Raw genomic sequence first — 24,135 nt, forward strand, 5'->3', positions numbered from 1 at the left:
TTCCCACCTTGTTAAGGAATTTGTATTGTTTGTTAACAGATGACCAGTTAGCACAGTATGGGCTGCTTCGAGCACACTGGCAGCTGCTGAACAGGTGTGTGAAATAAATTAAGTTCCTTGAGCCACAAAAAATCTTAAACTGCTTGTTTTCACATGTAGAGTAGTACTCCCAACGTCTTCTAAACAATAAACAAATGAGTAAATTATGTGTAGTGCCCTGTCAATTTGTAAAATAATAAATACTGGACATCAGAGGGTATAGAAAACATTTTTATTGAAAATAAAAACAGACAAAACATTAAACATTAAAAAAGAACAAAATTGCAACATTAAAATCTCAAGTGTACAAAGGCAATCTTGAAAAAAATATATTGATGCAATAAAAAGATATTGCACTCTTAATGATTGTTCAGCACATACTTGATTATAAGGCAGAAGTTTACAATCCCCAGCTTTATGAAAAAACACAACATTGAAGACACATCCTGATGTTGCTCATTTTTAGCTTTGTTGCACATCACATAATATGTACCATGGTTTTTTCAACCTTCACTGCAGCTTTAATTTTTTTTCACACTGGCAATACTTTGTCGGTACAAACATTGCCATCAGTGTAAAATGTGCAGATTTTAAACTCCAGCATTTGGATCAAGAGGAAACATTAGCTTACTCCAAAACACAGTACCTGCATGCAGTCTAAAAAAACAAAACAAAGCATGCGTACATGGCTAACTCCATTAAACGACCTGAAAGGTTTACAGCTCTAGGCACATATTGCATCAGCAATAATTTCCTGAAATTACTGCATTATAACATTGAGCTACGTGCATAAAACATAGAAACAGTGAAATATTTTTAGCTAGCGTTAGACAGTATCTCCCACACTAGGAATGATTAATAGGTGAGGTTTTCAGAAAAACTATGTTGAGTAATCAATAAGAAGTTGTAACTCGACAGTTATTACAGTAAAGGCCTGCACTGTGAGGTCTTAGATAAAGAAATAAAATAACTTAAACTAGCTCTGAGGCTCACTGACCTCCATATTAAGAGGAAGTATCACGTCTTTCCATGTGTCCACATGAAACATAAAGTGCTATTGTCAGAGTCATTGCTCTTGGTCCTGTACAGCTAAGCCATTATGCCTCCTTAGACTAACTGTTGTGTCACAAGAGCAGGAGGCTGTTACGTCTGTGTTTGCATAGTTAGGTTTTATGTGTGGAAGTGTGGTCCCTTGTTCTTTGGTTTGAAAATAGACATGGTTACACAGAGCGGAGCCAGCATTTCTCAACACTTTCACATCATGGAAGGATGGATTTTAATGTTTTTTTGTGCACTTGAGGTGTTTCCCCTGAATATTATGTGGTGTCAGTGCTCACTTCCAGAGTTCAGCTCCAGTGTCTTTTATCTGCTTTGGTTTTCTGAGGCTTCGATCATGGCTCTGAATCTTGATTTTTCATCTGCCAGCAAGGCAGCAGGGGTGTCAAACTCCAAAACCTATGAAATGGAAAGGACAGAACAGTGATCAATACCAGCATTTTAAATCAGAGGCAGCTCATTCCACAAACTTGTGAAGAGAGAATAAAAAAAGGAGCATATCATTTTCTCTATAAATATAATAACCTCAGCCATCTCTTGCAGGCAGCTTATGAAAAGATTTGATGTCTGGAAAATGATTTCCTCAGACAGTCTTGTTACGCTTTGGTGGATGACACAAGTTTCTGTAACCAATGCTAATTGATCCCTGAGGGTGCTTTACACTCAGCTGTTGGTATTCAAATCATGTTGTGTCTCAAAATATAAGACTTGTTTTGTAATTTCTGCTCTGCTGAATGTCTAACAGCGATGAGTTTGACCTTTCGGCCCTTGTTTTTTAGAGCTAAAATGTACCACAGTTTGCAGAAAGAGTGGTAAGGCATGACTACAACTCTATCCTCCTCATTGACGGGTTGCCTTGGCATCACAAGATAATTGGATATGTTGCTTGTTTTTTATTCTCTTGGGACAATAATTTAAAAAATGCAGACCAAGCTATATTGAGGCCCATTGAGACTTGAAATTGAGACCTTAAAACCTTTTGGATAAACTTTACAGAGGGAATAGTCAAGTGAAAAGTATCACCAATTTTTCATAGACATCTGTACGATCTCACTTCTCTGGCAACCAGTGTCCTCGCCCTCTGCTGGCCAACAGTAAGAGTGCAAGTTTGGGACTCATCCTCATTGTCCTCACTTTTGCCAATAAGGTGACACATCCAGTTTTATCTTTAATGTCTATGAATGCGATTAATCTATCCTGACTGACAGGTTTCCACTGCCACTACATCACAAGTAGCCATGTCACTAGGCATGGGAAAATATGTTTATTGAAGTAAGAAGAAAAGTTATTCTACGTAGACTTTTTTCAGCTTACTTTTTTGTCTCCACCTACTGAATATTTGGACAAAAAAATTGCAGGACTGAGGTACCGAACTGGTTACATTTATTGAGTGTCATATCCGACAAATTAAAATTTTGAATTAAAAGCTAAACTGTCTCGCTTCATTGTAAACACCACAGCAAATTGTCTTTTTGTTACTTAATCTTCAGAGAGTGCCAGATGATTAGGAGTAACATAATTATAATGAAAAGACTTCATTAATGTTTGTAAAAAAACTGCCTTTCCACTTGCACCCTAGTGTAGGGAGGTCAAAGGGCACGCTTATGTGGTCACTGGAAACAAAATTGAGTGAAGCGTTAGTTCAGGCAGGTAACGAAGTAAAGCTCTGCCCACAGTACATCAGCTCCTCTTTGTTCTATTCAAACTGCTTACCCTGCCTACTCTTGCTGCTTCCCCTGCAAACCGCTTTGCAACCCTCCTCCACCCCAGCACCTTCTTTTATGCTGCATCTGATTTTACCAGTGTCCTATGTATTGTTACTGATGCAGCTCTGTTCTGTACCCCGGGGGGGTCTTTGCTGCTGCTGCCCTCCGTGCCTTGGCTTTTCATGTAAGCACATGAAAGAGAGGGAGGTGTGGTCTCCCCACCTCAGGCTTTGGTATTCCACCAAGGCACATGGAAGGGCAGGGTGCTCCCAGTACAGAGCCAAATCGCCATAAATAACTGCAAATATTTAATTCTCTTTGACGAGTGTGGTCCTGACTGAACTGGAAGTAAGATCTCAACATGAGTCTTGTCTATGCTGATGCCTTGATCCTTCCCCAAAAACTCTGCACACTGATGAATCACTGGGTAGAAGGATCAACTTTACTTTTGAGCAGAGATTAAAGGCGAGACGAAAACCTGTAATCATGCTTGTGTGTTTCATGTTCACTACTTGCGTCACATGTCACCTTGATCACGAAACCGCTTAAGTCAAACGTGCTGTATCCAATCTATCACCTCAAAGACACCAATTTACACTGTGGATCTGAGGTGTTTCATCTTGAGATTGAGTTTTTTACCACACGGCTGAATCGTGCATTCATGCAGTCAATACATGTTGTCTCTATACACACCTGTCCGTTGTCCAGGACCATGACCCTGCTGCAGCTCATCACCGTGTTGAGACGGTGGGCGATGATGAGGGTGGTGCAGCAGCCAAACGCGGTGCTAATAGTCTCCTGGATGAGGCGATCTGTCTCAGTGTCGATGGCTGCAGTTGCTTCATCTAATATCAGAATCTAAAAGAAATTAAAAAAACACCCAAAATAAACAAGATGTGCGGCAGGGCATGATCATATCCAAACAAAGAACTGGGTTTGATTCTCTTATTGCTGTAAAATAAACGTCACTTATAAAATATATGAAGAAAAACACCATCTGTCTTGCGTATGCTGTAACAGTTTTGAAATGCCATTCAGATGCACTCCACTAGGTGGCAGTGTTATCTCATGCAGAGCCACATGCACACTGACAGTGCTGTGATATGGGAAGGTTCTGTTTTCCTTTGATAAAACTGAGCAAAATATCTTACTCTCTGCTGTCATCACCCATGCCTTACAGTGTTACACATGTACATTTGAAGTAGCAGGATTATACAATCAGCACCTTGCTGCTTCGCAGAAGTGCTCTGGCCACACAGAGAAGCTGTCGTTCTCCCACTGAGAAGTTCTCCCCATTCTCTGTCACCTCTGATTGCAGCGAATGAGGCAGCTGGCTGACCTGAAAAAGGAATAAGGACACACACTGGGTGTTCTCTTCCATTCCAGAAATGCATTTTTGAAACAACCTGATAGTTTGTAATCATCTTGTCACTCACCATTTCTTTAATATGTGTCTCCTCCAGAGCTTCCCATATCTGAGAATCCGAGTATTGATCCCACGGGTCTAAATTAGTCCTGTTGGAGAGAAGATAGAAATGTAATATCCATTAACTGGATTAAATGTCATCGCCATACCACATTAAGATTAGAGTTATAGTATTCTACTGAACCTATCCTCCTTCCTCTCTATTGACCAAGGTCAATTCTCACCTAAGGCAATCAGCATACATAAAACAATTGACTGGTTACTTTAAATCTATTCAATTTCTGATTAAATCTCGCCTGTGGACTGTAGGATATCTGTTTTTTTTTATTTCTTTTTGTCCAGCTGCATTTTCATACCTGTTTAGATTTCCCTTTAGTGTTGCTTTGCACATTAATGCCGTGATATTGATTGTTAAATTAACATGATCACTGAAACAAGCATAGAATAAATTCTGCTGAGATTTACTACAAAAACATGAACTCCAGTTTTGCACAACAAGTTGACTGAAGACACATGACTGTTTGCTGCAGCAAGCAGTAAACTATATAGGAAGGAAGTGTTAAAAGTGTGTAAGTCTTGTGACAGATGCCACATTGTTGTAGCACTGGACACTCAGGGATTTTCCACTTAGCTGTTCAAGCTCAAAGTAACTGTTGAGGTGTATGTGATTCTCACTCATTACCTCAGACCTGCTTTTAAAATTTTGCTAGTCTGGAAAATGCATACATTATAAAAAGTCTCTGTTTTAGTACCTGACTGTCCCGATGAACAGCACCGGCTCCTGAGGAATGATGGCTAGCTTGCTCCGCAGGTCATTCAGACCAATCTGTGAGATATTGATCCCGTCAATGACAATAGATCCTCCAGTGAGCTCCACCAGTCTGAACAGAGCGACACCCAAAGTAGACTTTCCTGCAGACAGAAAAGATACTGCATGAAGAAATGTGTGTGCATGTTGAAAGGGGATGTTGATGCATGCTGATATTGCTGCAGGTAAGAGGAACAAAGAGGGTCAATTATCTACCTGATCCTGTGCGGCCCACAATGCCGATGGTCTCTCCAGGCAGGATGGTGAAGGACAGATTCTTCAGCACAAGCGGCAGATCGTCACGATAACGCATATCCACATCCTTGAAGGTGATTTTACCCTGCTGGGGCCAGGAGGGGGCAGGAGCGCCTCCCTCAGGACTCTGTCTGGGTGCTTCTTTCTCCAGAGTCTGAGATTAGACAAGGTGATGGTATCAGGTAATATTCTCTTAATCTCTGTAGAGGTGCAAGCCCCCTGACTGATTTGTAGTGATTTTCACTGCATGAGCTTTTCTTTGAACTTGAAACTGAACAGAAAAAGTTGAGTCTATATTCCCATCTTTGCAGTTTGATGGCTGTTGTGTGAAACAAACCCTGTCATGTGCTCTGAAGTGTGAAGGGACCCCACCCTTGGTTTCTGTCTACTTCCTGCTGTGTTCATCACACATATACAATCACATGCATATGTACATGCCAGCTGCCCTAAATCTTCTGCTCTCTATCACAGTCTACAGGACCATGAACAATGTGTCTGAGTGGCACATAATCCACATCCCTCGCAGTGCTAATCGATAAACTTACCTTTATGTAATGATTGATCCTCTCCACTGATGTAAACCGAGCTTCAGTCTCTGTGAGGAGCCGCACCGTGAACTGGAACAAGCCAGTCAGCTGGAGGTAAAAGAAAAGTAAAGACAGTTAGAAGGTCAAGTTATTTATACTTTCACACGCACCATTAAGAATCACTTGATATTCACTTGCGCAGCTCCCCTTCAACAAATGCAGTTACACAAAAGGAAAATGACCAATCAAGCATTAGCATCCTGAACCCCTCTGTAGTCACCAGTCAATGATTTAGCTCTAATTAATCTATATGAACAAAAATGTGCATACAAGTGTAGCTGAATATCTGCTCATAGACAGTTAGGATACTTCTCATGCTTCTAGTTATAGTGTAAACAATTGCAATACAGGGAACTGGACTGAAGTGTTGTCCATTAGTCCTTCATTGCTAACTGCTGGCTAAGGTGGACACCCAGAAAAGTCCCCCCTAGCTCCCAAAGCTTATAATGTTGTCAGATGAAAGTGTATGGGTGCCAGGATTGTTGTAACAGCTGCACAAGAGGTTATGAGCCATGTACAGAAAACCTAGTATGTGTATAGCCAACTTGACATGAATGGCATTACCCATGTTTGAGGTAGCTGTTAGATCCTGATTTCACATTTCCTGTCCTATCTTTGTATTATAGCCACGAGGCCTCAGGTGTCACCTTACATTCTGTGTTAATGTTGTTTACAAACCTGCACTGCATATGATATGGCCAGGCCTGCGTAGGCTGGAGGTATCTGATTGTGCATGAGGACGATAAGGAGTGCTACAGCAGTGATAAGCGAGATGCTGATGAGGTCCAGACGGACAGCCATCCAGCGCATGGCACAACTGAAGAGGTAGTTGGTGGCCTGGTTGGTGTCGAGTAATTCCTGATATCTAGAAGAAGAGAGAGATGAACCTGTTTCAGCCAAAGCAGAAATAAGAGCACCACCAGGGGAAATGCTGCGGTATATGAGGATTGGTTTATTTACCAACCTTGGAGTGCACTGAAAAAGTATAACAGGAGATAGGGTGAAATTAATCTTTAATGATCTCATTCTCCTGACAGACATCCTCCCGCTCACCTTTGGAGGAAATCTTGCCCTCTGCCATAGGCGTGGATTGTGGAGAGTCCCTGCAGACTGCTGGTGATATGAGAGGTGAATGGTGATTGGCTGATGTTCTCCAGGCGCTTCAGCTCACGAATAAGAACCCTGGAAACAGAGATAATGTTTGACGTTACAATTAGCATTGTATTTGATTAAAAATCTACATTTTGCTAATATGGTACAAAATGTTAATAGCATTTGTAATTCAGGACTTTTTTTATGAAGGAGGGGCCGAAAGGGACATGACCCAAAAATGTGATAGTTTTTTTACACACTAATATAATCCAAAATGGTTAGGAAAGTTCTAATTATATGTGTTTCAGCACCTCAGAAATGGAAAACCTACAATTTGATGTGCCTCATTTGAAAGAAAATGGCAGGAAATTTGTGCAAACCCATTCCAGCATATGAGAACAGATTTTAAATATTTTACATTGAATTGGAAAACATAATGAAGAACAGTTTACCCCTATAATGGGCCAAAGTATCTTAAATCCTGGATGACACCACACTCAAGTCTCTATAAGTATTTTGCTTTTCTTTAAGAAACCACAGTTTGAATTTCACATTTCAAAATAACAATAAGGGCAGACATGTGATGGTTTCCCAACAGAGCACCAGCTCTGTCTCTCTGTATCTGATTCATATTGTGCATGCTCACACACTGAGAACCAGACAACCTGACGTCTGAGAGGAACCAGACCCGCCAACCACGTGGCAGTGTGAGTGAGAGAGGTTTATTGACAAAGGTTTCGGTATCTTTCTACTTTCAGACAGCAGACTGAAATGGATGGTGCCTGTGAATTACAAGTCTCCCATGAATCATTTGGTTTTCTCATAAAAAGCCCATGAGAGAGAGAGATAGAGAGAGAGAGAGAGAGACAAAGAGAACATGACACTTCCCCGCTTCAGGGCTGTGATCCAGACAAACATGTTTATGCCCTGGGCGTTTCATTTTGGACTTCAATAAAGATGGCTTTGGAAGCTGGTAATTTCAATGGGAGATCCAGTTTGATGTAAAATATATATTCTGGGATGTCATGACTTTGAAAGATACAGTTTTTTAATCTTTCAAAGTGTTGCTAAGGGTGAACACTACAGATGAGGGCCATCTATCCCCCTCGGTTTTCTTTAGTGCTTAAGACTTCAACATGAATTCAACTTAAACTGCAGCAGATCAAGAGTCTCTGAAAAAGGACATGTAGATATTTGTAGTTAAAATGATCCCTCTAGAGAAAAACTGTAATCAGAACTTATTAAAGACATCAAAAACTATAGGTTTATCGAGAGACAGTAATGAAGTGATTCATATCCACAGACAGTGAGGGGATCCAGGGAGACTCTTCAGCTAAGCCCCACTTTCATTTCCCCTCAAAAATCATCAGCTTTGCCATATACAGTATGTTTTTAAATCACAATTTTCATCCACATCATTTTAGATTTGCCTCTAATCCAAAGCTACAAATCTCATGTTCTGTCAATGTGTTTTGTATTTGTACTTTCTGATCAACACCAGCAGAAACAAGAACAGAGATTTAAGTTCGTTGTTTTCTCTCAGATAGAGGAAATTACAAGATACTGTGGTTATTTCCCAGAACACCAGCAAGCTGTTTTTCTTTTCAGTTGATCCACGTTTGCAGGGCCATGAGCTCAAGCAGAGTGGACCTCAAAGATTCACTGCAGAACGTAAGGTGATAAAAATGAAGTCAGTGACTGATAACACCACACACAGTTGCAGATAAAGATCATCCCTGATCTTTTTTTATTATTAATTACCTGTATTATTCTCCAGTTATATCACTCAGTGGGTTGTGGTGCCATGTGTGCCAATATGTGTTTTTATCAAAGTGTCAAAGAGAGCCATTATTCTACTTCAAAGCTCCTCTGAGGAACTTTTGGTTTGTGTTAAATTTGGCACCCCATGTGGACAAAGTAATACCTCTTCTCTTTCCTATTATGAACATTTAAAATAATGCTTTCTCCCAAAAATCTCATCGTGCTTCTTTTAACAGCCAAATGCATCACTCACTGTACATCTTTGGCATGAAGAAAATATGAGTGATGTCAATCATCTGGTGGGACATCTACCCCCTTGCAGTGGCTACAGGCATTGAAATGAACTCTATAGAACATGTAAGTCTTGTTTCTGATGGTTTGATGCTATAGTAGGTCTTAAAAAGGCATCCCTGTAAATTCCAGTCTGTTTCATAACCAGTCAAAAATCCCTCACTGTAGCTTTAATATACAAGCCAGTCAAATTCAGGACAAGGGAGTATTTTTGATGCACTTTTTGTTGCTACCCTTTTTAGCTTAAACATTTAATCAAAATCCTCCTCGTACTTTACAACCTCCCCAATCTTGGCAGCTCTTCCGAGATATCTGGCACCACATTTACTGTTTACTGTGTCTGTATCTACACTTTAGTCCATACATTTTTTTGTGTCTGTTTTTTCGTGCTTTGAGTGTTTTCATAACAAGACAGAGATCCTGAAGACTTGAATACAAACTAAAGCAATCTAAATGTTTACTTTGCTGTTTGCAGTTTTCAGGTTAGTGGTTTGTGTCTGCAGGTAATTGTTAACTGACATGATATCTTTGTTTAATTAAAAGCCTGTGTGTATCTCTCAGTTTACTGGATGTTGTTTTTTGTCCCCGCAAAACCTAACTAATGTAGTTAGCTAAACTTTACAAGTTTCCTTCAGTGACTTTAGCACTTGTTGCTTATTTGTAGTTTGGGAGGTGAAGTGTAATGTGCAAACAGTCCTTTCAAAGCTGAAGGAGTGAGGAAAGTCTGACCTTGAGACATGGTTGACAACGCAGAGGAAGGCTCCCAGTGGAAAGATGGAAATCAGAAACCAGGGGAAGACGATGCCCACCATCCCCAAGCAAAACAGCACCAGAGTCAGGTTCTGTAGCAGCATTTCAGCTTGCATGGTGAGTCGCACATCAACTGTAGAGAGAAGACATAATTTGAATCAGATGTATGGTATGGTTTAGATCTGTCTAACTCTATTTGTAGAGAAAACTTTCTCTTTGTGCCCCCCTAAGTGTTGTTTTTCCCAAATAAAGAGAGAAGGAGCCACAACGCAGCATACCAAAAATAGTACTCCAAGAAGCAAAAAGCAACCATCCAGAAAAAAAGAAACAGCATGCCACAAATCAACTTGTCAAGGAAAGACGCTATTGAAGTGGATAACACAGGGCCACTCCCTCAGGCAAAAAACTCCATGGGAAACCACTCCGTTTCTCCGTTTCTCAGCACTACACTTTGTCAAGCGTGGTGACTTCACTGACTGAGAGCTCTCTTGGGGGGGGGGGGGGGGGGAGAGATTCTCAGTCAACACAAATCAAGCCTCACCCTCATCCATGTCTCTGGAGAAGCGGGTCAGGATGCGGCCCAGAGGTGTTGTATCAAAGAAGTGCATTGGGCTGAGCAGGAGCCGGTGGAACAGCTTGTCGTGGAGCACGGAGGCAGCCTTCACGGTGGACTGTCAACACAAACAACAGCCGTGTTTGAACATGAGACCTGACACATGTAAACAAACAACTTGGAGAAACATACGGAAAGAGTCAAAGCTCGGATAAACACAGTCGAGGAAATCGTCTGTCAGTGTGTTCAGACTAAAAGCAGAAATACACACAATGGACAAAAAGTGTGGCACTTAAAGGTTGCCTGAAGAGCTATAAATGCTGCTTCACCATATGCCAAGCTGAGGGTAGTTTTTTTTCACACACAAGAGGCAAGCTGTCAAAACTCCATTTTGTAATGAGTTTCTGGAAGGCTGACATAAAGGTTATGACCTAATGAGCAAGCGACATTTCTCAAATTGAACAGAAATTACATGTGGCAGCAGAGGACAAATTAATTCTATTAATGTAATATTCAACACTCCCAGAGATCTCCTCACAGCAAGGGGTAAAAAAAGATAAGCCATCTTTGAAAAATTAGCAATTTCAAGTGGCACAGATTCACGTGGGGACCTGACCTCTGCAATGCAGTGTCAGGATGGGTTAGCTTTAAAAAATGAGGAGCCAAAGGGGCACTGACATGCACACACACACGCACTCGCACACACAAAAATGTCCCTTTCGCTTCTTTTCTTTGTTTTCGCTGCAGACACACACACACACAGAGACACACACACAAAACACACACACGTGCAGTGGTTTAAAAGCTACGAGACACGGCTGAGGACAGATAAATGGATTTGGCCCACAGGCATTTTCAATTATAGCACAAAAACCATGAGAGCATGAAGAAATGACAATAAAGACAATTAGGCAGGGTCACTGCTCAACTGTACAGCACTTATATATCAAGTTTTTATATTCCTACAAAACACTGTGACTGCTTTTAAAGTGCATTAAGATTAAGAGTCCAGAACATGTGAGAGAGCAGGGTTTTCTGAGGTAAGGAGTAAGGGAGGCTTACCTTAACGAACACCAGGCCTCTCATCGTCTTCAGCAGTAATGCCACTCCCATGGATCCGATGTAAACAGCAGAATAATACTGAATGTTTGGGTTGAGTCTCATGCTGTTGCTCGCCATTGTTTCATTCACCGAGATTAATGATGTGTTCTGAGGGCAGATGGAGCACACAAATTACAAACACTGAGAGAAAAATCTAATCTTTCCCCTGATGCAGATGAATTTTGCCTCTAATGAAACTGAGAAAAGCACACGTTGGCTCACAAAGAGCACACAAAAATCAGTCAGCTCGATGGTGTTTACTATTCCAGGCACATTTTTCAGTAGCAGCCAGCGCCTCCTTTACTGCACATCTGTTTCTTCACTGCTCGTGCTTGTTTTTAATTAACTTTGCCGTGGTGCCGTTACTTTTTTAATCATGCACATTTAAATTAATGCTCAGCCAGCTCCAACAACTCACTGAAGAATAGCAGTTATATTTCTGCCCAGAGTCAAACACGCACTAAAAAGAGCTGTCTATTATCATAAAGGAGGATCATCTCTTAACTCACCCCACTGCCCTGTCTGATCCAGTAGCTCAGCCACCAGTTACTAAAGGCTATGCTGCCGGTGGTGGCTAAGAAGAGGAAGATGTTGATGACGAAGATTATTGGACCTCCTGCTGCTTTGATGTAGGCACCGTACACAGACCAGGCGACTGCACCCGAGCCCTTCTCCTCAGCTTTCATCATTTGTTCTGAATAAAAGATGAGACAAATAAAAAGTTACTTCTGAACTTTTCTCAGAAAAACAAAGCATTTACTTAAGAAGTGGAGCACAAAAAGTGTTAGAGTCACTCACTTCCTTTAGGGATCTCCACCTTTAGTCCAACCTTGGCGACATCAACAGCACTGTCAGCCTTTTCTACAGCTACGGTCTTCTGTTTGTTTTTTAAGTTCTCTTTAACTTGATTCTAAACAAAAAGGTGAGGACAGAGAAAGAGAGAGAAAGTTTGTTACTTGCCAACACCACATCTTACAGCAGCTGCACCAACACCATTCAAGGCATTTAAACAGAGATATCTGTGACAGGGTCTTCAGCAGCCCACCAGTAAATCAATGCATGCATAAATAATGAAAGGCCTTGTATGCATTAACATTTCCGAGCCACTGGGCCTTCCTACCCGTGCTGATGAATTATTCAGCTTGTAAAGCTCACTGCTATTGTGTAGAGGGGTTAAAGATGCTTTATTCAAATAAGCTGGCCCGGTGCCTTGTGTGCCCCCAGCTTACCTCCTGTTGCATGCTGGTGAACAGGGTGGCATAGTCACGCTCTTTGGCCATTAACTGAGAATGGGTGCCGCACTCGGAAATCTGCCCATCCTTCATGAGAATGATGTTGTCGCACTCAGACAGATACTGAAAAGAAAAAAGACAAATAACAGAGTCAAAATAGTTTCCAGACACTTTAAACTTTGGTCCTGTTGCTTTAAGAGCAACTCTCCTCTGGTCATTAAAGAGGCAAAAACACGGATTAGAACAAAAAAGGCTCACTATGCAAAAACAACAAGTTCTACTATGGTACCATACCTGGAGCTGGTGGGTTACAAAGAGCACGGTCTTGACTTTGGGGACACCCTTGATAGCTTTGTGGAAGACATGGGAGCCCACGCAAGCATCAACAGCGCTGAGAGGATCGTCCAGGAGAAGTATGGGCCGATCACTGTAGAGAGCACGAGCCAGGCTCACTCTCTGACGCTGCCCTCCACTTAGATTGGCACCTCTCTCTCCTATCTGAAGACATATAGTAATATTGTTAACACTAATCAGCAAACCATCGGTTACATAAACTTCTTTTTTTTTTTTTTAAGTTATATTTTTGGCCCTTTTTGCCTTTATTTGATAGGACAGCTGAAGAGAGACAGGAAATGTGGGGAGTAGAGAGTGGGGGAGGACATGCAGGAAATGGTCCGACGACCAGGATTTGAACCGTCGACCCCTGCGATGAGGACTCTAGCCTCTGTACATGGGGCGCTTAGGCTGCTCGGCCACCAGTGCCACTACATAAACTTTTTAAAGAAAAGAAAAATATTACTGAGAAGCAGTCTGACCTAGATTTTCTGTTTAATAATGCTGGTAATTTAGTCCGTTCTTATCTTTCTTTCATCTGTTTCTGCACCATGTTGACTGCCTCCATTAGGAATAAATGTACTCATATCACACAAACTGTCCCCCGAAACTATTTGCCTCCCTAACACAAACCTTCAAAGCAGAGCCAATTATGTGTATAATAACACGAGTGCATCTGATGTCTTCCATGTAGGCATGTTTTGATGTAAATTTATGGTGTATTCATGTGAGGTTCTGTGCAGAAGACTGTAATATAAATGTGTTTATTACAACAGGTACCTCGGTCATGTCTCCATATGGGAGCTCTGCAAGATCTGGAAGAAGACAGCAGGCCTCCAGGACAGCATTATATCTGTTGAGGAAATGATAAGAGGAGAGGGTTGTTAAACTGGGGCTAAATTTACATCCAATGAATCAACCATAATGGCTTGTGTTCTTAATTATGCAGTGTTTGATCTTACCTGTCTCGGTCGAACTCATTTCCAAAAACGATGTTCTCCTTCAGCGAGTGATTAAGGATCCAGGCTTGTTGTGACACATAAGCAAATCCGCCGCTAGCAGCAACATTTCCCTCTAACAGGGTCATCTGCAACACAAAAACAAGAGGTAAGAAGAAGAGAAAAGACTTGAGTTACTCCTTTTCTTAAACCACAGGTTGCTGCACGGTTTTATGTGTGAATGATAGATCAAGAAAGGACTGAAGTTATCCTTGTTGCTACAAGTCATGTTTGTGTTGCATGAAGAGACAACTTAAACTGAGTTAAATCTCACCTGACCCAGCAGAGCAGACAGAAGAGAGCTTTTTCCACTACCAACACCTCCGCAGATTCCAACCAGTGAACCCTAGCGAGGATATAAAACAGAGGCATTATGAGGATTACATAAAGCAGGCAACACCTTGAATAAAAATCTCTCTGATCCACTTAATGCACGTGTGTCTGTAGTTACCGTCTTGACTCGCAGGTCAATGCGGTGCAGGGTCTTGTGCAATGGAGGTCGTATGCTCTGAGTGGAGGAGATGGTGCTTTGAGGACTCTCCTGCTCCATATTCGTGAGGAGACTTTGCGCAGTGGGACTCTCCTTGTTTCCTTTGTTATCATCGGTGTTGATATAAAGGCTGAGCTTTTCCCTGCGCAGCACACGTCTCATTCCTCTGCCCTTCTTGTGGGGCTGGTTGGGCTTTGCAGCTGGGGTACGAGCTTTTTCCCAAGCTAGCGTGGCGTCCTGAAATTCCAGTGCATTGCTGGGGTCGTCCATTTTGACCAAAACGACCTCTCTGTCCTCCATCATAAAGAGCCTCTGTGGACACAGGCATCATGGGTCAGAGAGTGCAAGATTTACTTTGAAATATTCACAGTGATGACCAACTCTTCTGTGCAGGTCTAAAAAACATGTATGACAAGAATCTCTAAGTCTCTTTCTTTGAAGGCTGTCCAAACACACCTGCAGTTGTTGACCGCCTTAAGATATTTGCAGCTGTGCTTAAGGTACAGTATGTTCCAGTCTTACATAAGGCTGCAAAAACTGAAGAGTATTTCAAACCTTTTGGTGCATCCTTGCTTACTTAACTCCTGCTGGCTCAGTACAAACACCTCTCACTAACATGAGACTTCTACCATGTTTGTGAAATACAGTATGTGGATAATGTCAGTATGTGGTTTGGGTGGGTCTGCTTTAAGAAGCAACAGGAGCACATTTTAATTTTCTTTAGGGCCTGAAAAAAATGCAGGACCATGGCCATAACATATACAGTGTATATAATGTAAATTATGTGAAGGGTACAATTACGTCAATATCATTTTTGTGATGCTCTGCTAACGGTATGTTATTTCGTTCTACAGGTGAATTCCCTCTCTCATTAAGCTGGTGTTCCCTTCTTTTCTCAAGAAGATGGTGACGAATTGAACTGAGTTGTTACTCTCTGAGTTTGAACATTGTCTGGAACATTTGGGATAATCTAACTATAGAAAATGTTTAACATTCGCCTAGTTGTTTCAGTGTGGTCGCATTACATTTTGTTCAGTGGAGGTGGCTCTGCGGTAGATGTGATAGAGAGATTTATGACTGGTTCTCACCTGAAATCTTTTCACTGCCACAGCACCCTCTGACAGTGACCTCACTGCCAATGGTGTGACTTTGAGGGCAAAGGTCATGGAGTTGAAAACTGCAACCACGGTGAAAGCCTGAGGTAGGATGTGAAAGTGAGACAGTCAGTGAAATTTCAAATCTCCAAATGGCAACAGACTTATCACAACAACTTTAATAGTAGCCAACTAAAAAATGATACACCCAATTAATTTAATGTGTTTCTATAAAATGTCTTTGTTATTTTAGAAGAATATATCAGCATATTGACATGTGTTTCAAGTGATCACAGATAATTGAACATATTTGGTGCAGGTTCACTTATCTAAATACCTCAGCTGCAGTTAGGTCATAACCAAGAGCCATATGTAGGGTGAAAGTGCACGCGCTTGCTATCACCACAACAATGGGAGCCACGCCCACTGTGAGACTCTGAACGACTCCAGCCTTCTCCAATATCCCCCTCTCTTCTGATCGCACCTCTGTTGAGGAGATAAGAGAGAGGGAGACATGATGAAAGAGGTAAAGACATGCAGACATGCACAGAGAAAATAAAGTAAAGGGTTCACAGAGAGTCCTCCACTGAACATCCAATCAACAACACCATAAGAGTCCGTAACCAACACCCAGAGAGCGGACAGAAATAGATACCAGAGGCAGCACAAGGGGCCCCACGTCCATACATGGTATGAAAGAGGCTTCAAAACCTGCTGAACCTTGATAACTGTCCAAGTGTAATGCACCAACATCCCCCCCCTTAACCCTTCCACATTTGTATCTCCTGAGCGCACATGCTAGCTGCTTTGTTCACAAAGTTCATTGGGTGCATGTAGTGGAACAAACAGGCTTGTGCATGTTTAATTTTGCCCCAGCAGCACTGTGTTTGAAACATAAAAACCTCCTTGAACATGTTATTCTCTATGGGACTATCCTCTGGATGGTGTGTGTGTTTATGCATGGATTACAAAGCTAAAGTTGCATGCTTCAGGGCAAAAAACCCTGTGGCTGCAATTAAACAAGAATGGTAATTGAAGGGAATGACACTGTAACTCTCAGGACTCATTGGACATCGAGTTGAATGCCAATGAATTATCATTATAATAGGTAATCAAAGGGGTAGCAGTGAGAACGAGCCCCGCCTGGCTAATTAAAAGCATGATTAGAAGGGGAAAATGATCCTTACCCACAACCTACAGATAGGCCCTCGTGAGAAAAAGCCATCACTAATTCATGGATAAGTAGAGCAGCCTTGACAGGCATTCAAGGTATCATAAGGGCCCAAATCCCTGGCAAATTAACCTTGACGTTGAGGGATTCAAACTGGCCTTGATTATATAGGATGGCACACAGAAATAATTTAATGCAGTGAGCTAATGAAAATGGATTTGAGGTCGGGGTTATCTTGCCAGTTCAGAAAAGGATAAGTCTAATGTCTGGTGATAAACTGACCAATTAAGAGCTCATTTGCAGCAGTGACAGGTGTGAAAATGAGGTGACCCTGTACTCCAAATGAGCTGTGGATGAAAAACTTAATAAAAGCATTTACTGCATGAAGTTAGCATCTCATGAAATGTGTTCTGCCTTGGGCATCAACATGACATGACCGGTTTTATGGTAATAGCTACTTAGCAGCCACTCACTGTGAATATTCTGCGCAAATGCATCCTCCCAACAATACATCTTGATGAACTTTATGCAGCCCAGTATCTCGTTCATGAGCCTCACGCGCCGGTCAGTCACAAACACACACTTCTTTCGGAAATATGCTGTCAGCCTGGATGCGAGCATCTGTCCAGACGAGAAGACAGAGAGGAAATGATGACAAGAGAAATAAGTGGCACGGGAGGAAATGAAAGCAGACACAATAACGTTAGCTGTGGTGCAGAGCAGTCCGAGGGTGCAGAGTGATAAATGTCTCTAAGATCAACCGCAGGGTCTCCGGCTGTCAAGCTCTGAGTTAGACAGAGTGTAATTTTGAAAATAACAACAACATATTTGACAGGAGATTGATAGCTTAAGAGTTATGATGCTTTTAAAAAGTGCTGGTTTTATTCTTTAAATATACTAAGCCAATAAAAACGTGTGTCTTCTTCTAACTAAATAAAAAAAAGTTTTGACTTAGACAACAAAGAAAATTATACAATTATAAACTTTTGGCAAAACTTTCAGAAATGTCCTAATAAATTGCTCAGCACAGCTGCATAACATCTGGTAAAACTTTTAACAATTATCAGTATGTAATTGCTTGTCACTGCTATAAAGACTATGATTATTACTTGGTTTATAACTGCAATTAAACCATGCATTGTTGTTGACAGCAGTTGTCACTATAAGATATTGGAACACTGACAGGTGAGTGTCTTTGTGTGTGTATGTTTTTTTTAACTGACACAGTTTGTCATCCTGTAATGCATGTGTAATGTTATTGTTAATATCAGCGCGCCTGTCAAATTAAACTGTTTCAGATGTTGCTGCTGAAGACTCACCATGACAGGGTAGAACAGGATGAAAACAGTCGAACCCATCAGCGCAGTTGGGCCCAGGAAGAACGCAGTGTAGGAGAGACCCAGTATTCCCACCAAGGGGCCCCCGGCCAGCAGGCAGCCCATCGACACAGCTTCATACAGCCGCTGGCCGTCACTAGTGCATATGTTGATCAGCTAGGAAGAGAGAACAGGGTTTATGCTTTAATCAAGGATACAAAATATACTGAAACCTCACTTCTTCATCTATGAAAGCACATTTGAATAACATTTGTCCTCATTCAGATGTTTACCTGCTGGATAATAATTCATGTTAATCTGTGTGATAACTAATCTAACAGCCTCCCTCCCTCAGGCAATAGGATTTGCCAAGATCTGAGCAGAAGTGGTGTAACATCATAAATCAAATCCAGCTCAATCATCTGTATGTGGTTCCCTGTGGTGAGGGATGATTTAGTTAATTTTGTGTTGAGTCCTCAAAGGGGTTACATCATTTACCTCTCCCGGGCTGATGTCTTTAGTGCTGCGTAGTCTGAGGATCTTATTAAAGGCAAAAGTGAGAGCTGCCCCTCTGAGGCGTGCAGCAGTGCGGTAGTTGACGGCCCACATGAGCGCCAGAGACCAGGAGCGCATCAACTCCATGAGGAAGATCCCGACTACGAGGGACAGGCCGTACAGCACGTTGCTCTGTGCGCTCTGGGAATACTCCAGCAGGGCGCGTACCATGAGAGCCTGAGGAACAGGGGGGGAAAGAAGGATAAGGAAACAGAGGAGGAATGGTAACAGAACAAAAACAAACAGAGGTAACATAAGCAGGATTATGGTCGAAATAAAGTGGGCAAGGACACAAAGGAGATGATGGAGGGGAGAGGATATCATAAAGGAAATGCCAATGGTGTAGATAAAAAGGGCGGAGACAATTTGAAAACAGGGAAAACATATGACAAAGAAGAAAAATACCAGGAAGAGGAAGAGAATATCTGAAGTCACTAGACTCAGGATGATATGAGAAAATAGTGTAGTAAGAAAGGAGTGATAATGTACAAAATAATGATAATATATTTTATTTATAACACACTTTACACTCAGAACAAATCCCAAAGTGCTACATAGGCCCGATGGGGATGAAATGAAAGACTAGCATTATTTTGCAATGACTCAAACATGTCAAAGAAGATAAACTCCAGTGAGAAAATGTACAGAACAACTTTCTCACAGAAAGTTCTCAATGAGTTGGAAATGTCAGACACATGCGTCCTTGTGTAAGAACTAAATCCAGTTAATGCTATTAGCTGTGGTTAGTAGCGAGCACATAGTCGCTATGTAACATCACGTGAAAATAAACAGCTCAGCACATGGACGGCATCAGGAAGATACATAGACTGAATATTCTTAACTGTGTTACCTCAGACATAAAACTTTCTGGGACATTGGGTATATCGAGTAACTGATTGTTGAAAACATGCTTCAACATGCGTTTTGATTTTCTATCAGGTAGAGACAAACCGAATGTGGTCTAATATTACATTCAGCTATCAGCACCCAGTAGAGGCGCTCAGCTGGAGGCTGCAGAAGAGCGCCAGGTGTTCACGATCACTTTAATTTCTGGAGGACACACCACTATCAAAACTAACATGAATGTTGTGAACTTTTTATGGAACATTTCCTCTTCTCTTTGGATGCAAAACCGAAAGCCTGGTGGAAAGTCACTGCATAGAAATTTCCCAGACTGCATACCAGCGACACAAGTGCTTTCTGAGCGTGTGTGTCCTGTTGCTGGATTAAGTGTCCGGTTGCACTCCCCACTGACACCGGACCATGTTGACATGCTTATTTATCTCAGCAAGAACAAGTAGAGCAAGTCTCAAATATGTTTTTGTTCATCTCTCTTGTTGCAGCAATTCGACATTTAGTAGTTTAAGCCTTGCTCTATGTGACTACATGTCTGCAGAGATTATTTTTTGAGGCTTCCCAAGATATTGATAATTAGCGTGATAAACAATTTGTATGCTTCTTTAAGTTCTGTAGTTACGCAACACTGTCAGACATCTGAATCATGCTGCTGTGGAAAATGTATGAATTAGGGGAAAAGTATTGTTTTTGTCAAAGGAAAGTATTAGTAATCTATGATGGTTAATGTTTAAAAATATTGATTACAGAATGTATTTCCAATCTGCATCCCTAATCTGGGAAATTCTTGGCAGACTATATCGTAGCAGCACATTTTTGAGAAAAGCATGACTGGGTACAAACCAGATAATCTACAGTATTAATATCTGCTCCACCAACCAAAGGCTTTGTAATCTCCCAGTTTGGTTTTATTTCAATTCCAGACCAGCGTGAAACTGGATTAAACGATTTCCAGAGAGTATACAGGGACTTTGGACTCATAGCCAGTGATCAAACACAGAGGCATAGCATTATCAGCTGAATTAGGATCATAATAAAGGGAGCAGAGGATTTGGATGGTACTCACAGGCCCAACGAAGCCTGCCACCATTGTCAGGAGGAGAGAAAAGACGGCCACCAACATGCGGGTTTGGCAGAACCTCCAGAAGACTCTGGTCAGGGACGCTCCCTCTCGCCCCCGTCTTTTCAGTTCGTCGTGCCACAAGGTTTCGAGCCTGTAGGCAGAAAGCCAGAGCTTTAAAAAACCATGACGAGCCATATAAGTTCATATCATTACACTTTTATTGAGCTTTAATTTGCTGAAAGATACACCCAAACATTTGAAAACTCAAACTGATTTTCCAGTTTCCACCACACCACATTAAATGCTATGCAAAGTGTAGTTTTAGTTCCAATTAAGAGTATGTAAAAGTTGGCATTTTAGAAGGGCAAAATTATCATAACTTGTATTATTATTCTTAGAACAACAGAGCTGCTCTCCAGATTCATCAGGCTGCCAAAACGAATAACAGGAGTTATATTTGTAAAGTCTAGCAGCTGAAATACACAGGAGAAAAATTAAGGCTGATAATATTGTAAAGGTGACCTACAGTAAACCTCATGAATGATGTATTATGTCATTAGGCTGAGGAAGGTGTTACCACACATGTATAAAGGATGTTGTAATGTCCTTTATTATTGTATAATACCCATGAAAGACAGTAAAATATCACTTGGCCGAATGCATCAATGCTAATGAGTCTATAATGCAGCAGCAGAGCAGCTGCAGAAAGTAATTTACACCCTAATGACTTTATTGAAAAACATATCAGAGAGGACAGATAGAACATTAAACCATCCAGACTCTCCCACAGACTGATGATTACTACTTTGAAATCTTAGAAAGTACAATAAACTGCAACCCCAACACAAGACAGGGCCCAGCTTTGGCTAATGGGAATGAGACTTCCAAGCACGTGTTGAGTTTTGTTTGGCCAGAGTATCAAAACAATTAACTTCCAACACACATTGTATTTATAACTCTCTAAATTACATTTAAGACAGTTTTTAAGACCCCGATATAACAGCAGATCTCTTAATCTGTGCAGGATTGCACAGATTAAGAAAAATAAAAGCAACTGGGCAACAGTGTGGGATCGAAGGAGGAATAATTTGCTTTGAAACACAGCTAAAAATGTTCCTACCAACCATCATTTCAGTCTGCCAAATGGCAAGCGAAGCTGAGGTTTTGAGAGTGTGCTGGCTAGGACTTTGCATTCAAGGTTCGCACCTCACTGAGCACTAACAAGTGTCAACTCTCCCAGGGTGCTTTTCCCATTCCCCCTCTCGCCGTCATCTCTGCTTTGCATGCCGGTTGCATAACTGTTCTTGCTATGTAAACACAAAATAAAGACCTCCCGTCTCCAGAGACTCTGCAGCCCTCATGCACACACCATCACCCACCCGTGCCAACTTGATAGCTTTGTGCCTCTATGCTTTCCCCTTAAGCAAGCTATTTAGCACACACAAAGCAGAAGCACCAAACTGCCAGGCCCAGGGCGAGAGCTTTTTAAAAAGAACAGGTCATTTACAACCCGCACAGCTGTCACAAGATAATAGTGACCTTCCTCAAATAGTGACCCTCCCCTTTATTGCCGAGTCATTGCGCATGACTCGGCAGCATGTAAGTAATGGGAATAACATTGTTTTCCTTTGTCAGCACATGGTAGAAGCTAAATACCCTCTAATATCCTTATTGTAAGTCTATTGTTCATTCATAGACTTAGTGCATAACTGCAGGGCATTTCTCAAGCTGTGTTTGGCAAGAAGCAATGACTTCTATCACACAGTCAGTCTGCTGCAGCCCGTGACAGCTAATGAATTCGACAGCAGACACAGGGTATCCCAGGTAGAGGAGTTAATGACATAACCACCCAAGTCAGGCACTCACTGTAATCTCTAATCCCTACTATTCTTAGCAGCCTCCCATCCAGGCACAATGTTCCTGGGTTGGGAAAAAGAGAGACTGGATGTTCATCGATGAAGTCTTACCTCACCACAACATATATAAATCCTAAGACGGTTGTTTACATGACAGGGGAAGACACGTTTCCTACTTTCACCTGTTTTCCGACTAATGTCTGCAGCATGCTTGACAATCACTACATTTATCTTCTCTACGTGTACCGCACAGCAGAGAAGGTTTTTAAATTTAAAAAGAAACAATCCCAGTGCCCCTGCAGTGTGAGAGTGAAGCACTCTGTCCAGATCAGCGCACCTGAACACGTGCTAAAACAACAAGCTCCACTGGGTGCCTGAAACAAAAAACTGGACTTTTCACCTCAGTGGATCAGTTTTTGTTTTCTTTAAGTGTTTCCACATGGCATAACAGAAGTATCCAATTTAAAGGATAACACTTTCTATCAAGATGAAAAGGAGCTAGCACATGAAATAGTACACTACTGAGAATTGCTCGGCGATGTATTCCCACTGTGTGTGAAAGAATACACATTATTCATCCACTGACAACACAGCTTTCTCATCTTAAAAGGGGCCACAAGAATAAATGTGAAAACACTGTTTTTTTATACTAGAAAGTATTAACTGGTGACTACATCATTCACTTAAGTGTTCCTCTTTTTGTTTGCAGTAAGAAACAACTCAGAGTATCACCAAACCTGTTCTTTGAAGAACAACCAAATGCTCTTTGATCTTCCCTATTCACACAAACCTGAAGATACAAGTCGTAAAAAAAGTTGTCTCAGAAAAGTTTAGAAAAAGGTGTGTGTGGCTGTACTCTTTGTCTTATTTCTCAGAGAGACTCCGCATAGATCCCTTTTTATTCAGCACTTTGCAACTTCTGGAAGGAAGAAGTTTCTTTTAATGGACGGAAACCTCAAGCAGAACCAGAATTAATGGTTAAGAGCCATCTGCCTTGAACGGATGGGTCTTGAAAGTGGGATTAAAAAGGCAGAAACGGAGACATCCTTGTTGGGATGATGTTACTAATGGAGAGTCTTCATTTTTTTATTCAGCTCATAATTATCATGTCTGCTCTAGGCTAAAAAACATCACTGGCTTATAGCAGCACTGGTGATGTACTAGCACTTCCTACAGTGAAAATCTCTCAGCAAAATGTTGTAAATTTAAATTATTTGTTTGTCTGTCAACAAACAGACAAGACAAGCTCAACACACGGGCCTGCCAATGACTGTGGCTGATTAAAAAAAAGACTGAGGGTCTATTCCTATGATCTAAACACCTTTAAACTTGAAAATATATGAGCTGCTATCTTCAAAACAACCACACTTAAAAAGGCAGAGTTTTCATTTGTAAACTTGCTGTGAGTCCATCTGCCCAGACTACAGAAGGAAGCAGTTATCTGACACCACATTAAAATGGCAGCACACATCGTAAATGAGAAACTAATCCACTGAAATATAAGCAGGCTGTTGAACAAACTGAAAGTCGTATTTTCAGTGTTTAGTTTTTCAGTGACCTTGTTACTTTGCAGAGCAACACCTGCTGATGACACATTTGGTTTACACTTGCCCCTCTGCACCTGGAACACTTGGAGATTAGAAGTTGGACATTCAACATCCCATCCTCTTGATTCGCACTTGAACCCAGCATCAGAACATTATGCCAACACTTGCCCACAATCACCTCTTTTAACAGATCTTGAGCT

At 41.4% G+C, this 24,135-nt stretch overlaps 1 protein-coding gene across 1 annotated transcript in view; it reads right to left on the reverse strand.

The window, feature by feature from the left end:
- Nucleotides 1–257: 257 nt before the first annotated feature.
- Nucleotides 258–24,135, reverse strand: part of wu:fb13g09 (multidrug resistance-associated protein 5) — a 29,346-nt gene continuing 5,468 nt past the window's right edge. Inside the window, exons 4-29 of the mRNA XM_034690112.1 lie at nt 20,536–20,683; nt 18,558–18,791; nt 18,063–18,236; nt 17,217–17,364; nt 15,910–16,058; nt 15,567–15,674; nt 14,440–14,790; nt 14,263–14,334; nt 13,953–14,077; nt 13,771–13,843; nt 12,952–13,155; nt 12,655–12,780; nt 12,224–12,335; nt 11,935–12,119; nt 11,387–11,533; nt 10,313–10,442; nt 9,751–9,904; nt 6,931–7,059; nt 6,556–6,742; nt 5,836–5,925; nt 5,252–5,444; nt 4,980–5,139; nt 4,238–4,316; nt 4,027–4,140; nt 3,495–3,659; nt 258–1,494 (exon numbers count right to left, since the gene is read on the reverse strand). Of these exons, the coding sequence (XP_034546003.1) occupies nt 1,402–1,494; nt 3,495–3,659; nt 4,027–4,140; nt 4,238–4,316; nt 4,980–5,139; nt 5,252–5,444; nt 5,836–5,925; nt 6,556–6,742; nt 6,931–7,059; nt 9,751–9,904; nt 10,313–10,442; nt 11,387–11,533; nt 11,935–12,119; nt 12,224–12,335; nt 12,655–12,780; nt 12,952–13,155; nt 13,771–13,843; nt 13,953–14,077; nt 14,263–14,334; nt 14,440–14,790; nt 15,567–15,674; nt 15,910–16,058; nt 17,217–17,364; nt 18,063–18,236; nt 18,558–18,791; nt 20,536–20,683 (3,850 nt within the window). The 3' untranslated portion in view covers nt 258–1,401. The remainder of the gene's footprint in view (nt 1,495–3,494; nt 3,660–4,026; nt 4,141–4,237; nt 4,317–4,979; nt 5,140–5,251; nt 5,445–5,835; nt 5,926–6,555; nt 6,743–6,930; nt 7,060–9,750; nt 9,905–10,312; nt 10,443–11,386; nt 11,534–11,934; nt 12,120–12,223; nt 12,336–12,654; nt 12,781–12,951; nt 13,156–13,770; nt 13,844–13,952; nt 14,078–14,262; nt 14,335–14,439; nt 14,791–15,566; nt 15,675–15,909; nt 16,059–17,216; nt 17,365–18,062; nt 18,237–18,557; nt 18,792–20,535; nt 20,684–24,135) is intronic.

The sequence above is a fragment of the Notolabrus celidotus genome, chromosome 8, assembly GCF_009762535.1.
Source record: "Notolabrus celidotus isolate fNotCel1 chromosome 8, fNotCel1.pri, whole genome shotgun sequence".
Classification (NCBI taxonomy): Eukaryota; Metazoa; Chordata; class Actinopteri; order Labriformes; family Labridae; genus Notolabrus; species Notolabrus celidotus.